Genomic DNA, 15,560 nt, shown 5'->3' on the forward strand with positions numbered 1-15,560 from the left:
AACCAGCAACTACCATGACAGAAGACACAACTTAAATACACTCAGAGAACACAGGGAGATTACACACAGGTGGGGAACACAGCTGGGAATGATTACGTGACGAGAGTAGGGAGACAAACTGAAAACACTCACATAAGACGCAGACCTTCACAATAAAACAGGAAAGACATACACGCATTGACACAACACACCAACTTAACACAGACTGGGGGACACAGAACATAGGAACATGAACCATGAAACAGAAGAGTACAAACACCCAAGGTAACCAAAACCACAGAATACTAATAAACTAAACATAAACACGGAGTCGCAGACTCCGGATCATGACAGGACCCCCCCCCCCCCCCACCTCAAATGCTGGCTCCAGACAGCACAACAAGAAACAAAACAGCAAGAAAAAAACAGAAAACAACCCGACCAGGGCGGGCGGCGGGGGTCCAGGACGGAGGGCTCGAGGCAAAACAAAACAGGAGCACCAGAAGGTCAAAAGACAAAAAGAAAAACAAAACACGAGTCCAAAACCAAAAAAACCAATGAAACGAAACACACCATAGCCCAAGAGTCCAAAACAGAAGAGTTCAGGGGGCCGGCCAGGGGGCCGACAGCACAGGAGTCCAAGACAGAAGAGCTCAACGGCGGCGACGTGGACACAGTTCGGGAGGCCGACCGTGCGGAAGGCAACGGCGACAGCGCTGGTCCGGGGGCTGGCCGTGCGGAAGGCAACGGCGGCCGCTCAGGCGAAGAGGGTCCGGGGGCCGCCCACGACGGCGATGGCGCCCGGCCAGTGGCCTAGCCAGCGGTCTAGAAAACGGCCGTTTAGCTCCAGACCCAAACGAAGCTGGGCCAGGCGAACTGAAAGGGACACGGGTGGCTCTGGAGGCTGAACTGAGGGTGACTCTGGAGGCTGAACTGAGGGTGACTCTGGAGGCTGAGCTGAGGGTTACTCTGGAGGCTGAGCTGAGGGTGACTCTGGAGGCTGAGCTGTAATGTGGATGGCATCAACGAGCAGCAGAGGCCAAGGTTGGGTGAAGATGGCCTCACCGGAAGCACTGTCCCTGGTGTAACTTATCCACATTACACCAGGATACATTACACCAGGCTTCTACCGGCCTGTGATACCGGTAGAAGCCGGCATCAAAGGCCCTGGTGTAATGTGGATTGCATCAACAAGCAGCAGAGGCCCTGGTTGGGTGAAGATGGCCTCACAGGATGCACTGTCCCTGGTGTAATGTGGATGGTAGAAGCCATCATCACAAGCCCTGGTGTAATGTGTATGGCCTCAGCCCACAGCAAAGGCCCTGGTGTGGTGAAGATGGCCTCACTGTCCCTGGTGAAATGTGGATGTATAAGCCGGCATCACAGGCCCTTGTGTAATGTGGATGTCCTCGGCCAACACAACTATTGAATGGCCCTGGTGAAATGTGGATGGTATCAACAAGTAGAACAGGCCCTGGTGTAATGTGGATGGCCTCATCCAGCACCACTGTTGGATGGCCCTGGTGAAATGTAGATGGTATCAACACGTAGCACAGACCCTGGTGTAATGTGGATTGCCTCATCCAGCACCACAGGCCCTGGTGTGTTGATGATGGCCTCAATGGAAGCACTGGCAGTGGTGTAATGTGGATGGCCTTATCCAGCACCACAGGCCCTGGTGTGTTGATGATGGCTTCAATGGAAGCACTGGCAGTGGTGTAATGTGGATGGCCTCATCCAATAACACTGGCCCTGGTGAAATGTGGATGGTTTTGGACAGCACCACTTGCGCTGGTATAATGTGGATGGCATCAACGACTAGCACAGGCCCTGGTGAAATGTAGTTGGCCACAGCCAGTAGCACAGGCCCTGTTGTTATGTGGATGGCATGAGCCAGCAATGCAGGCCCTTGTGAAATGTGGATGGCCTCATCTAACAACACTGTCCCTGGTGAAATATGGATGGTATATGCCAGCACCACTGGACCTGGTGTAATGTGGATGGCATCAGCCAGTAGCACATGATCTGGTGTAATGTGGATGGCATGAGCCAGCAACGCAGGCCCTAGTGAAATGAGGATGGTATCAGCAAGCAGCACAGGCCCTGGTGTTGTGAATATGGCCTCACAGGGAGCAGTGGCCCTGTTGCAATGTGGATGGCATCATCCAGTAGCACAGGCCTTTTTATATTGTGGATGGGATCAGCCATCAACACAGGCCCTGGTGAAATGTAAATGTCCTCACCCAGTAGGACAGGCCCTGGTGTAATGTGGATGGCCTCAGCGAACAGCAAAGAACCTTGTGTGGTGAAGATCGCCTGACAGGAAGACCAAAGGCCCTGGTGTAATGTGCATGGCCTCAGCCAATAGTACAGAAACCTTGTATATTGTGGATTGCATCAGAAGCAACACAAGCCCTGGTGTGGTGATGATGGCCTCACAGGAAGCACTGGCAGTGGTGTAATGTGGATGGCGTAAGCCAACAATACTGGCACTGGTGAAATGTGGATGGTATTGGCCAGAACCAAAGGCCCAGATGTAATGTGAATGTCCTCAGCCAAAAGCACAGACCCTGGTGTGGTGAAGATGGCCTCAAAGGAAGCACTGTCCCTGGTGTAAAGTGTATGGCCTAAGCCAACAACAGTGGCCCTGGTGAAATGTGGATGGCATCAGCCAACACCACTGGACCTGGTGTGATGTGGATGGCCTCAGCCAACAGTACAGGCCCTGGTGTGGTGAAGATGCCCTCACAGGAAGCACTATCCCTGATGTAAAGTTTATGGCCTCAGCCAACAACAGTGGCCCTGGTGAAATATCGATGGTATTGGCCAGCACCACAGGTCCTGGTGTAATGTGAATGTCTTCAGCCAGTAGCAGAGGCCCTTGTGAATTGTGGATCGCATCAGCCAGCAACACAAGCCCTGGTGAAATGTGGATGGTAGCAACGAGCAGCACAGGCCCTGATGTGGTGATGATGGCAACACAGGATGCACTGGCAGTGGTGTAAGCTGGATGGCCTCAGCCAACACCACTGGCCCTGGTGAAATGTGGATGGTATTGGCCAGCACGACAGGCCCTGGTGTAATGTGAATGGAATCAACGAGTAGCACAGGCCCTGATGTGGTGATGATGGCAATACAGGAAGCACTGGCAGTGGTGTAAGCTGGATGGCCTCAGCCAACACCACTGGCCCCGGTGTAATGTGGATGGTTTCGGACAGCAAAACAGGCACGGGTGTGGTGATTATGGTCTCACAGGGAGCACTGGCCCAGGTGTAATGTGGATGGCATCAGCCAGTAGCACAGGCCTTTGTATATTGTGGATGGGATCAGCCACCAAGACAGGCACTGGTGAAATGTAGTTGGCCTCAGCCAGTAGAAAAGGCCCTGTTTTAATGTTGATGGCCTCATCTAATAACACTGTCCTTGGTGAAATATGGATGGTATTGGTCAGCATCACACACCCTGGTGTAGTGTGAATGGCCTTTGCCAACACCACTGGCCCTGGTGAAATGTGCATGATATCCAGCACCACACGCCCAGGTTTAATGTGGTTGTCATCAACGAGAAGAAGAGGCCCTGGTGGCGTGAAGACTCTCTCAAAGGAAGCACTGTTCCTGGTGTAACTTATCCACATTACACCAGGCTTCTACCGGCCTGTGATACCGGTAGAAGCCGGCATCAAAGGCCCACGTGTAATGTGGATGGCATCAACGAGCAGCAGAGGCCAAGGTTGGGTGAAGATGGCCTCACCGGAAGCACTGTCCCTGGTGTAACTTATCCACATTACACCAGGATACATTACACCAGGCTTCTACCGGCCTGTGATACCGGTAGAAGCCGGCATCAAAGGTCCAGGTGTAATGTGGATTGCATCAACAAGCAGCAGAGGCCCTGGTTGGGTGAAGATGGCCTCACAGGATGCACTGTCCCTGGTGTAATGTGGATGGTAGAAGCCGTCATCACAAGCCCTGGTGTAATGTGTATGGCCTCAGCCCACAGCAAAGGCCCTGGTGTGGTTAAGATGGCCTCACTGTCCCTGGTGAAATGTGGATGGTATAAGCCGGCATCACAGGCCCTTGTGTAATGTGGATGTCCTCATCCAGCACCACTGTTGGATGGCCCTGGTGAAATGTGGATGGTATCAACACGTAGCACAGGCCCTGGTGTAATGTGGATTGCCTCATCCAGCACCACAGGCCCTGGTGTGTTGATGATGGCTTCAATGGAAGCACTGGCAGTGGTGTAATGTGGATGGCCTCATCCAACAACACTGGCCCTGGTGAAATGTGGATGGTTTTGGACAGCACCACTTGCGCTGGTATAATGTGGATGGCATCAACGACTAGCACAGGCCCTGGTAAAATGTAGTTGGCCTCAGCCAGTAGCACAGGCCCTGTTGTTATGTGGATGGCATGAGCCAGCAATGCAGGCCCTTGTGAAATGTGGATGGCATCATCTAACAACACTGTCCCTGGTGAAATATGGATGGTATATGCCAGCACCACTGGACCTGGTGTAATATCAATGGAATCAACGAGTAGCACAGGCACTGGTGTAATGTGGATGGCCTCATCCAACAACACTGGCCCTGGTGAAATGTATTTGGCCTCACCCAGTAGCACAGTCCCTGGTGTAATGTGGATGGCATGACCAAGCAACGCAGGCCCTGGTGAAATGAGGATGGCCTCAGCCAGCAACAAAGACCCTGGTGTGGTGAAGATGGCCTCACAGGGAGAACTGGCCCTGGTGTAATGTGGATGGCATCAGGCAGTAGCACAGGCCTTTGTATATTGTGGATGGGATCAGACACCAAGACAGGCACTGGTGAAATGTAGTTGGCCTCAGCCAGTAGAAAAAGCCCTGGTGTAATGTTGATGGTCTCATCTAATAACACTGTCCTTGGTGAAATATGGATGTATTGGTCAGCATCACACACCCTGGTGTAGTGTGAATGGCCTTTGCCAACACCACTGGCCCTGGTGAAATGTGCATGATATCCAGCACCACACGCCCAGGTTTAATGTGGTTGGCATCAACGAGAAGGAGAGGCCCTGGTGGCATGAAGATTGCCTCAAGGGAAGCACTGTGCCTGGTGTAACTTATCCACATTACACCAGGCTTCTACCGGCCTGTGATACCGGTAGAAGCCGGCATCAAACTCCCAGGTGTAATGTGAATGGCATCAACGAGCAGCAGAGGCCAAGGTTGGGTGAAGATGGCCTCACCGGAAGCACTGTCCCTGGTGTAACTTATCCACATTACACCAGGATACATTACACCAGGCTTCTACCTGTCACGGGCCACCGGGGCAGACCGTGTGGAGTGAGTGGAGGACCCAAGAGCAAACAGAGGTGAGGACACAAAAACCGGACTTAACAGAAGGCGAGCCTTTATTTAGGGCCGAAAACTTAAGGAACAAGGCAGCATAGCAACTGAGGGAAAACCTGAACATAGACTGGGAAAACTATGGCTAAACAAAGTACAAACTAGGACTAGGACCTACAGGTAGTGTTCCTTGACAATTACCTCACATCCACTACCCTCACCATGAACATTTTGGACATTAACAAACTTAGGCAATTGGTCACTAGTTTAAGGAAGAGCTCGAGTTTTGAATTATTTGGCTTGGGTGGCCCGAGCACGGACAGTTTGGCTGCTCTCCTAGAGACTCTAGCCGCTTGGTTTTTCACGCGTCGGCGGAGGGCTTTCCCGTCGATGCTCGCGGCACAATCGTTTGATCCGCCATTACAGAAGGCATGCCGCACTCTCCACCACCATTCCATTACGCCGCAACCCACTCCTGCGGTTTCAGCCCGGTCAGCTGGCAACGGACCGACAGCGCTCATTACCGCAGTGAGTAAACCAGACTCAATTGTTTCAATAATAAACCCTGTCATTGACAATCAAAACACAGATGAACAGCGGATTTCCATGCACACGGCCCCGCCTTCACGGAGGAGAAGGCGTCCTCGCAAGCAGCGTTCAACCACATCCACACTCACTCCTGTGCTGGTCGAAGACTCAGGACCAGCGGCTCTGGACGCCACAGTGAGTAAAATGGACTCTGCCGGTGTTATAAATTCCCTTCCTGTAAACACGAAAATAGAAACTGTTTGCTGTACCTCCAAAGACTCAGAAAATGTTCCCTCTGAGACTGTAAGCTGGGAGCTGGGGAGTTCCGAGCATACAGACCCAAATGACTTTTTGGCTCAGTCTGACCGTATGGAGACGGAGGTTCTCCCCAGGGCTTCCCCAGAGGCCAAACTGGAGGTCTCAGTTGCCTCTGGACCCCTGGAATTTGTTGAGCCAGCTGTAACATTTTCATCCTCTCCACCCTTCATAATAGCCATCTCACCCTCACCTCAGCCTGCTGCCCAGCTGGTAGCTCAGTCTTCAGTCCAGTCAGCCTCTCACCTTCATCCTCAGTTGGAGGTCGATATGCCGGCTGGACCACCTCTGCCATCATTTCACCCATCTGTCCCTGCATCGCTGTCCAGTCTACCGGGAGTAGCTGCCACACCCGCACGGCCAGCCGTGGAGCCCTGCGAGCCGGAGCAGGAGCCCGGAGAGCGGGAGGAGCAGCTCAGCGAGGCGGAGCAGGAGCTCAGAGAGCGGGAGGTGCCCGCACGGCCAGCCGTGGAGCCCTGCGAGCCGGAGCAGGAGCCCGGAGAGCGGGAGGAGCTGCTCAGCGAGGCGGAGCAGGAGCTCAGAGAGCGGGAGGTGCCCGCACGACCAGCCGTGGAGCCCTACGAGCCGGAGGAGCCCGGCGAGCTGGAGGAGCCCGCACCGCCAGCGGAGCCCGCACCGCCAGCTGAGGAGCTCAGCGAGCCGGAGGAGCCCGCACCGCCAGCTGCGGAGCCCTGCGAGCCGGAGCTGGAGCAGCTCAGCGAGACGGAGATATGTGAACGGGAGGAGCTCAGCGAGCCTGTGGAGCCCGCGCTGCCACCGGAGGAGCTCGGAGGTCCGGAGAGACCCGCTCACGTGACAAATGTGGATGGTAGAAGTCGGCATCACAGGCCCTGATGTAATGCGGATGGCCTCAGCCAAAAGCACAGTCCCTGGTTTGGTTAAGATGGCCTCACAGGAAGCACTGTCTCTGGTGTAATGTGAATGGCCTTAGCCAACATCACTGGCCCTGGGAAATGTGCATGATATCGGTCAGCACCACAGGCCCAGGTGTAATGTGGATGGCATGACCAAGCAACACAGGCCCTGGTGAAATGAGGATGGCCTCAGCCAGCAACAAAGGCCCTGGTGTTGGGAAGATGGCCTCACAAGGAGCACTGGCCCTGGTTTAATGTGGATGGCATCAGGCAGTAGGACAGGCCCCATCATCAATGATGGCATCAACGAGCAGCAGAGACCCTGGTGGTTTGAAGATGGCCTCAAAGCAAGCACTGTCCCTGGTGTAATGTGGATGGTAGAAGTCGGCATCACAGGCCCTGATGTAATGCGGATGGCCTCAGCCAGCAACAAAGGCCCTGGTGTTGTGAAGATGGCCTCACAAGGAGCACTGGCCCTGGTTTAATGTGGATGGCATCAGGCAGTAGGACAGGCCCCATCATCAATGATGGCATCAACGAGCAGCAGAGGCCCTGGTGGTTTGAAGATGCCAAAAGCACAGTCCCTGGTTTGGTTAAGATGGCCTCACAGGAAGCACTGTCTCTGGTGAATGGCCTTAGCCAACACCACTGGCCCTGGGAAATGTGGATGGCATCAGCCAGTATCACATGCCCTTGTGTATTGTGGATGTCGTCAGCCAGCAACACAAGCCCTGGTGAAATGTAGTTGGCCTCACCCAGTAGCACAGGCCCTGGTGTAATGTGGATGGCCTCATCTAACAACACTGTCCCTGGTGAAATATGGATGGTATTGGTCAGCACCACTGGCCCTGGTGATATGTGAATGGCGTCAGCCAACACCACTGGCCCTGGGAAATGTGCATGATATCGGTCAGCACCACAGGCCCAGGTGTAATGTGGATGGCATGACCAAGCAACGCAGGCCCTGGTGAAATGAGGATGGCCTCAGCCAGCAACAAAGGCCCTGGTTTTGTGAAGATGGCCTCACAGGGAGCACTGGCCCTGGTTTAATGTGGATGGCATCGGGCAGTAGCACAGGCCTTTGTATATTGTGGATGGGATCAGGCACCAATACAGGCCCTGGTGATATGTAGTTGGCCTCAGCCATAACCACACACTGGTGTAATGTAAATGTCCTAAGCCAGTAGCAAAGGCCCTGGTGTAATGTGAATGACCTTAGCCAACACCACTGGCCCTGGTGAAATGTGCATGATATCGGTCAGCACCACAGGCCCAGGCTTAATGTGGATGGCATCAACGAGCAGCAGAGGCCCTGGTGGGGTGAAGATGGCCTCAAAGGAAGCACTGTCCCTGGTGTAATGTGGATGGTAGAAGTCGGCATCACAGGCCCTGATGTAATGCGGATGTCCTCAGCCAAAAGCACAGTCCCTGGTTTGGTTAAGATGGCCTCACAGGAAGCACTGTCTCTGGTGTAATGTGAATGGCCTTAGCCAACATCACTGGCCCTGGGAAATGTGCATGATATCGGTCAGCACCACAGGCCCAGGTGTAATGTGGATGGCATGACCAAGCAACGCAGGCCGTGGTGAAATGAGGATGGCCTCAGGCAGCAACAAAGGCCCTGGTGTTGTGAAGATGGCCTCACAAGGAGCACTGGCCCTGGTTTAATGTGGATGGCCTCAGGCAGTAGCACAGGCCCTGTTGTTATGTGGATGGCATGAGCCAGCAATGCAGGCCCTTGTGAAATGTGGATGGCCTCATCTAACAACACTGTCCCTGGTGAAATATGGATGGTATTGGTCAGCACCACTGGCCCTGGTGTAATGTGAATGGCCTTAGCCAACACCACTGCCCCTGGTTTAATGTGGATGTTATCAGCCAGTATCACATGCCCTTGTGTATTGTGGATGTCGTCAGCCAGCAACACAAGCACTGGTGAAATGTAGTTGGCCTCACCCAGTAGCACAGTCCCTGGTGTAATGTGGATGGCATGACCAAGCAACGCAAGCCCTGGTGAAATGAGGATGGCCTCAGCCAGCAACAAAGGCCCTGGTTTTGTGAAGATGGCCTCACAGGGAGCACTGGCCCTGGTTTAATGTGGATGGCATCAGGCAGTAGCACAGGCCTTTGTATATTGTGGATGGGATCAGGCACCAATACAGGCCCTGGTGATATGTAGTTGGCCTCAGCCATGACCACACCCTGGTGTAATGTAAATGTCCTAAGCCAGTAGCAAAGGCCCTGGTGTAATGTGAATGACCTTAGCCAACACCACTGGCCCTGGTAAAATGTGCATGATATCGGTCAGCACCACAGGCCCAGGCGTAATGTGGATGGCATCAACGAGCAGCAGAGGCCCTGGTGGGGTGAAGATGGCCTCAAAGCAAGCACTGTCCCTGGTGTAATGTGGATGGTAGAAGTCGGCATCACAGGCCCTGATGTAATGCGGATGGCCTCAGCCAAAAGCACAGTCCCTGGTTTGGTTAAGATGGCCTCACAGGAAGCACTGTCTCTGGTGTAATGTGAATGGCCTTAGCCAACACCACTGGCCCTGGGAAATGTGCATGATATCGGTCAGCACCACAAGCCCAGGTGTAATGTGGATGGCCTCATCCAACAACACTGGCCGTGGTGAAATGTGGATGGTTTTGGACAGCACCACTTGCGCTGGTATAATGTGGATGGCATCAACGACTAGCACAGGCCCTGGTGAAATGTAGTTGGCCTCAGCCAGTAGCACAGGCCCTGTTGTTATGTGGATGGCATGAGCCAGCAATGCAGGCCCTTGTGAAATGTGGATGGCCTCATCTAACAACACTGTCCCTGGTGAAATATGGATGGTATTGGTCAGCACCACTGGCCCTGGTGAAATGTGAATGGCCTTAGCCAACACCACTGGCCCTGGGAAATGTGCATGATATCGGTCAGCACCACTGGCCCAGGCGTAATGTGGATGGCATCAACGAGCAGCAGAGGCCCTGGTGGGGTGAAGATGGCCTCAAAGGAAGCACTGTCCCTGGTGTAATGTGGATGGTAGAAGTCGACATCACAGGCCCTGATGTAATGCGGATGGCCTCAGCCAAAAGCACAGTCCCTGGTATGGTTAAGATGGCCTCACAGGAAGCACTGTCTCTGGTGTAATGTGAATGGCCTTATCCAACATCACTGGCCCTGGGAAATGTGCATGATATCGGTCAGCACCACAGGCCCAGGTGTAATGTGGATGGCATGACCAAGCAACGCAGGCCCTGGTGAAATGAGGATGGCCTCAGCCAGCAACAAAGGCCCTGGTGTTGTGAAGATGGCCTCACAAGGAGCACTGGCCCTGGTTTAATGTGGATGGCATCAGGCAGTAGCACAGGCCCTGTTGTTATGTGGATGGCATGAGCCAGCAATGCAGGCCCTTGTGAAATGTGGATGGCCTCATCTAACAACACTGTCCCTGGTGAAATATGGATGGTATTGGTCAGCACCACTGGCCCTGGTGTAATGTGAATGGCCTTAGCCAACACAACTGCCCCTGGTTTAATGTGGATGTTATCAGCCAGTATCACATGCCCTTGTGTATTGTGGATGTCGTCAGCCAGCAACACAAGCACTGGTGAAATGTAGTTGGCCAAACCCAGTAGCACAGTCCCTGGTGTAATGTGGTTGGCATGACCAAGCAACGCAAGCCCTGGTGAAATGTGGATGGCCTCAGCCAGCAACAAAGGCCCTGGTGTGGTGAAGATGGCCTCACAGGGAGCACTGGCCCTGGTTTAATGTGGATGGCATCAGCCAGTAGCACAGGCCTTTGTATATTGTGGATGGGATCAGGCACCAATACAGGCCCTGGTGATATGTAGTTGGCCTCAGCCATGACCACACCCTGGTGTAATGTAAATGTCCTAAGCCAGTAGCAAAGGCCCTGGTGTACTGTGAATGACCTTAGCCAACACCACTGGCCCTGGTGAAATGTGCATGATATCGGTCAGCACCACAGGCCCAGGCGTAATGTGGATGGCATCAACGAGCAGCAGAGGCCCTGGTGGGGTGAAGAAGGCCTCAAAGCAAGCACTGTCCCTGGTGTAATGTGGATGGTAGAAGTCGGCATCAAAGGCCCTGATGTAATGCGGATGGCCTCAGCCAAAAGCGCAGTCCCTGGTTTGGTTAAGATGGCCTCACAGGAAGCACTGTCTTTGGTGTAATGTGAATGGCCTTAGCCAACACAACTGCCCCTGGTTTAATGTGGATGTTATCAGCCAGTATCACATGCCCTTGTGTATTGTGGATGTCGTCAGCCAGCAACATAAGCACTGGTGAAATGTAGTTGGCCTCACCCAGTAGCACAGTCCCTGGTGTAATGTGGATGGTATTGGTCAGCACCACTGGCCCTGGTGAAATGTGAATGGCCTTAGCCAACACCTCTGGCCCTGGGAAATGTGCATGATATCGGTCAGCACCACAGGCCCAGGTGTAATGTGGATGGCCTGACCAAGCAACGCAGACCCTGGTGAAATGAGGATGGCCTCAGCCAGCAACAAAGGCCCTGGTGTTGTGAAGATGGCCTCACAGGGAGCACTGGCCCTGGTTTAATGTGGATGGCATCAGGCAGTAGCACAGGCCCTGGTGATATGTAGTTGGCCTAAGCCATGACCACACCCTGGTGTAATCTAAATGTCCTAAGCCAGTAGCAAAGGCCCTGGTGTAATGTGAATGACCTTAGCCAACACCACTGGCCCCACACCCTGGTGTAATGTAAATGTCCTAAGCCAGTAGCAAAGTCCCTGGTGTAATGTGAATGACCTTTGCCAACACCACTGGCCCTGGTGAAATGTGCATGATATCGGTCAGCACCACAGGCCCAGGCGTAATGTGGATGGCATCAACGAGCAGCAGAGGCCCTGGTGGGGTGAAGATGGCCTCAAAGCAAGCACTGTCCCTGGTGTAATGTGGATGGTAGAAGTCGGCATCAAAGGCCCTGATGTAATGCGGATGGCCTCAGCCAAAAGCACAGTCCCTGGTTTGGTTAAGATGGCCTCACAGGAAGCACTGTCTCTGGTGTAATGTGAATGGCCTTAGCCAACACCACTGGCCCTGGGAAATGTGCATGATATCGGTCAGCACCACAGGCCCAGTGGTGTAATGTGGATGGCCTCATCCAACAACACTGGCCGTGGTGAAATATGGATGGTTTTGGACAGCACCACTTGCGCTGGCATAATGTGGATGGCATCAACGACTAGCACAGGCCCTGGTGAAATGTAGATGGCCTCAGCCAGTAGCACAGGCCCTGTTGTTATGTGGATGGCATGAGCCAGCTATGCAGTCCCTTGTGAAATGTGGAAGGCCTCATCTAACAACACTGTCCCTGGTGAAATATGGATGGTATTGGTCAGCACCACTGTCCCTGGTGTAATGTGAATGGCCTTAGCCAACACCACTGCCCCTGGTGTAATGTGGATGGCATCAGCCAGTATCACATGCCCTTGTGTATTGTGGATGTCGTCAGCCAGCAACACAAGCACTGGTGAAATGTAGTTGGCCTCACCCAGTAGCAGAGTCCCGGGTGTAATGTGGATGGCATGACCAAGCAACGCAGGCCCTGGTGAAATGAGGATGGCCTCAGCCAGCAACAAAGGCCCTGGTGTGGTGAAGATGGCCTCACAGGGAGCACTGGCCCTGGTTTAATGTGGATGGCATCAGCCAGTAGCACAGGCCTTTGTATATTGTGGATGGGATCAGGCACCAATACAGGCCCTGGTGATATGTAGTTGGCCTCAGCCATGACCACACCCTGGTGTAATGTAAATGTCCTAAGCCAGTAGCAAAGGCCCTGGTGTAATGTGAATGACCTTAGCCAACACCACTGGCCCTGGTGAAATGTGCATGATATCGGTCAGCACCACAGGCCCAGGCGTAATGTGGATGGCATCAACGAGCAGCAGAGGCCATGGTGAGGTGAAGATGGCCTCAAAGGAAGCACTGTCCCTGGTGTAATGTGGATGGTAGAAATCGGCATCACAGGCCCTGATGTAATGCGGATGGCCTCAGCCAAAAGCACAGTCCCTGGTTTGGTTAAGATGGCCTCACAGGAAGCACAGTCTCTGGTGTAATGTGAATGGCCTTAGCCAACACCACTGGCCCTGGGAAATGTGCATGATATCGGTCAGCACCACAGGCCCAGTGGTGTAATGTGGATGGCCTCATTCAACAACACTGGCCGTGGTGAAATATGGATGGTTTTGGACAGCACCACTTGCGCTGGCATAATGTGGATGGCATCAATGACTAGCACAGGCCCTGGTGAAATGTAGATGGCCTCAGCCAGTAGCACAGGCCCTGTTGTTATGTGGATGGCATGAGCCAGCAATGCAGTCCCTTGTGAAATGTGGAAGGCCTCATCTAACAACACTGTCCCTGGTGAAATATGGATGGTATTGGTCAGCACCACTGGCCCTGGTGTAATGTGAATGGCCTTAGCCAACACCACTGCCCCTGGTGTAATGTGGATGGCATCAGCCAGTATCACATGCCCTTGTGTATTGTGGATGGCATGACTCAGCAACACAAGCACTGGTGAAATGTAGTTGGCCTCACCCAGTAGCACAGTCCCTGGTGTAATGTGGATGGCATGACCAAGCAACGCAGGCCCTGGTGAAATGAGGATGGCCTCAGCCAGCAACAAAGGCCCTGGTTTTGTAAAGATGGCCTCACAGGGAGCACTGGCCCTGGTTTAATGTGGATGGCATCAGCCAGTAGCACAGGCCTTTGTATATTGTGGATGGGATCAGGCACCAATACAGGCCCTGGTGATATGTAGTTGGCCTAAGCCATGACCACACCCTGGTGTAATGTAAATGTCCTAAGCCAGTAGCAAAGGCCCTGGTGTAATGTGAATGACCTTAGCCAACACCATTTGCCCCACACCCTGGTGTAATGTAAATGTCCTAAGCCAGTAGCAAAGGCCCTGGTGTAATGTGAATGGCCTTAGCCAACACCACTGGCCCTGGGAAATGTGCATGATATCGGTCAGCACCACAGGGCCAGTGGTGTAATGTGGATGGCCTCATCCAACAACACTGGCCGTGGTGAAATATGGATGGTTTTGGACAGCACCACTTGCGCTGGTATAATGTGGATGGCATCAACGACTAGCACAGGCCCTGGTGAAATGTAGTTGGCCTCAGCCAGTAGCACAGGCTCTGTTGTTATGTGGATGGCATAAGCCAGCAATGCAGGCCCTTGTGAAATGTGGATGGCCTCATCTAACAACACTGTCCCTGGTGAAATATGGATGGTATTGGTCAGCACCACTGTCCCTGGTGTAATGTGAATGGCCTTAGCCAACACCACTGCCCCTGGTGTAATGTGGATGGCATCAGCCAGTATCACATGCCCTTGTGTATTGTGGATGTCGTCAGCCAGCAACACAAGCACTGGTGAAATGTAGTTGGCCTCACCCAGTAGCAGAGTCCCGGGTGTAATGTGGATGGCATGACCAAGCAACGCAGGCCCTGGTGAAATGAGGATGGCCTCAGCCAGCAACAAAGGCCCTGGTGTGGTGAAGATGGCCTCACAGGGAGCACTGGCCCTGGTTTAATGTGGATGGCATCAGCCAGTAGCACAGGCCTTTGTATATTGTGGATGGGATCAGGCACCAATACAGGCCCTGGTGATATGTAGTTGGCCTCAGCCATGACCACACCCTGGTGTAATGTAAATGTCCTAAGCCAGTAGCAAAGGCCCTGGTGTAATGTGAATGACCTTAGCCAACACCACTGGCCCTGGTGAAATGTGCATGATATCGGTCAGCACCACAGGCCCAGGCGTAATGTGGATGGCATCAACGAGCAGCAGAGGCCCTGGTGAGGTGAAGATGGCCTCAAAGGAAGCACTGTCCCTGGTGTAATGTGGATGGTAGAAATCGGCATCACAGGCCCTGATGTAATGCGGATGGCCTCAGCCAAAAGCACAGTCCCTGGTTTGGTTAAGATGGCCTCACAGGAAGCACAGTCTCTGGTGTAATGTGAATGGCCTTAGCCAACACCACTGGCCCTGGGAAATGTGCATGATATCGGTCAGCACCACAGGCCCAGTGGTGTAATGTGGATGGCCTCATCCAACAACACTGGCCGTGGTGAAATATGGATGGTTTTGGACAGCACCACTTGCGCTGGCATAATGTGGATGGCATCAACGACTAGCACAGGCCCTGGTGAAATGTAGATGGCCTCAGCCAGTAGCACAGGCCCTGTTGTTATGTGGATGGCATGAGCCAGCAATGCAGTCCCTTGTGAAATGTGGAAGGCCTCATCTAACAACACTGTCCCTGTTGAAATATGGATGGTATTGGTCAGCACCACTGGCCCTGGTGTAATGTGAATGGCCTTAGCCAACACCACTGCCCCTGGTGTAATGTGGATGGCATCAGCCAGTATCACATGCCCTTGTGTATTGTGGATGGCATGACCCAGCAACACAAGCACTGGTGAAATGTAGTTGGCCTCACCCAGTAGCACAGTCTCTGGTGTAATGTGGATGGCATGACCAAGCAAC

The 15,560-nt window shown here is 53.3% G+C and overlaps 1 protein-coding gene across 1 annotated transcript in view; it reads left to right on the forward strand.

The window, feature by feature from the left end:
* Window positions 1-5,694: 5,694 nt before the first annotated feature.
* Window positions 5,695-15,560, forward strand: part of LOC146620587 (uncharacterized) — a 54,775-nt gene continuing 44,909 nt past the window's right edge. Inside the window, exon 1 of the mRNA XM_085369027.1 lies at window positions 5,695-6,976. Coding sequence (XP_085225153.1) covers window positions 5,695-6,976 — 1,282 coding nt within the window. The remainder of the gene's footprint in view (window positions 6,977-15,560) is intronic.

The sequence above is a fragment of the Diplotaxodon limnothrissa genome, linkage group LG13 (assembly GCF_057381915.1).
Source record: "Diplotaxodon limnothrissa isolate DT_005_m linkage group LG13, D_limnothrissa_male_GT1.1, whole genome shotgun sequence".
NCBI lineage: Eukaryota > Metazoa > Chordata > Actinopteri > Cichliformes > Cichlidae > Diplotaxodon > Diplotaxodon limnothrissa.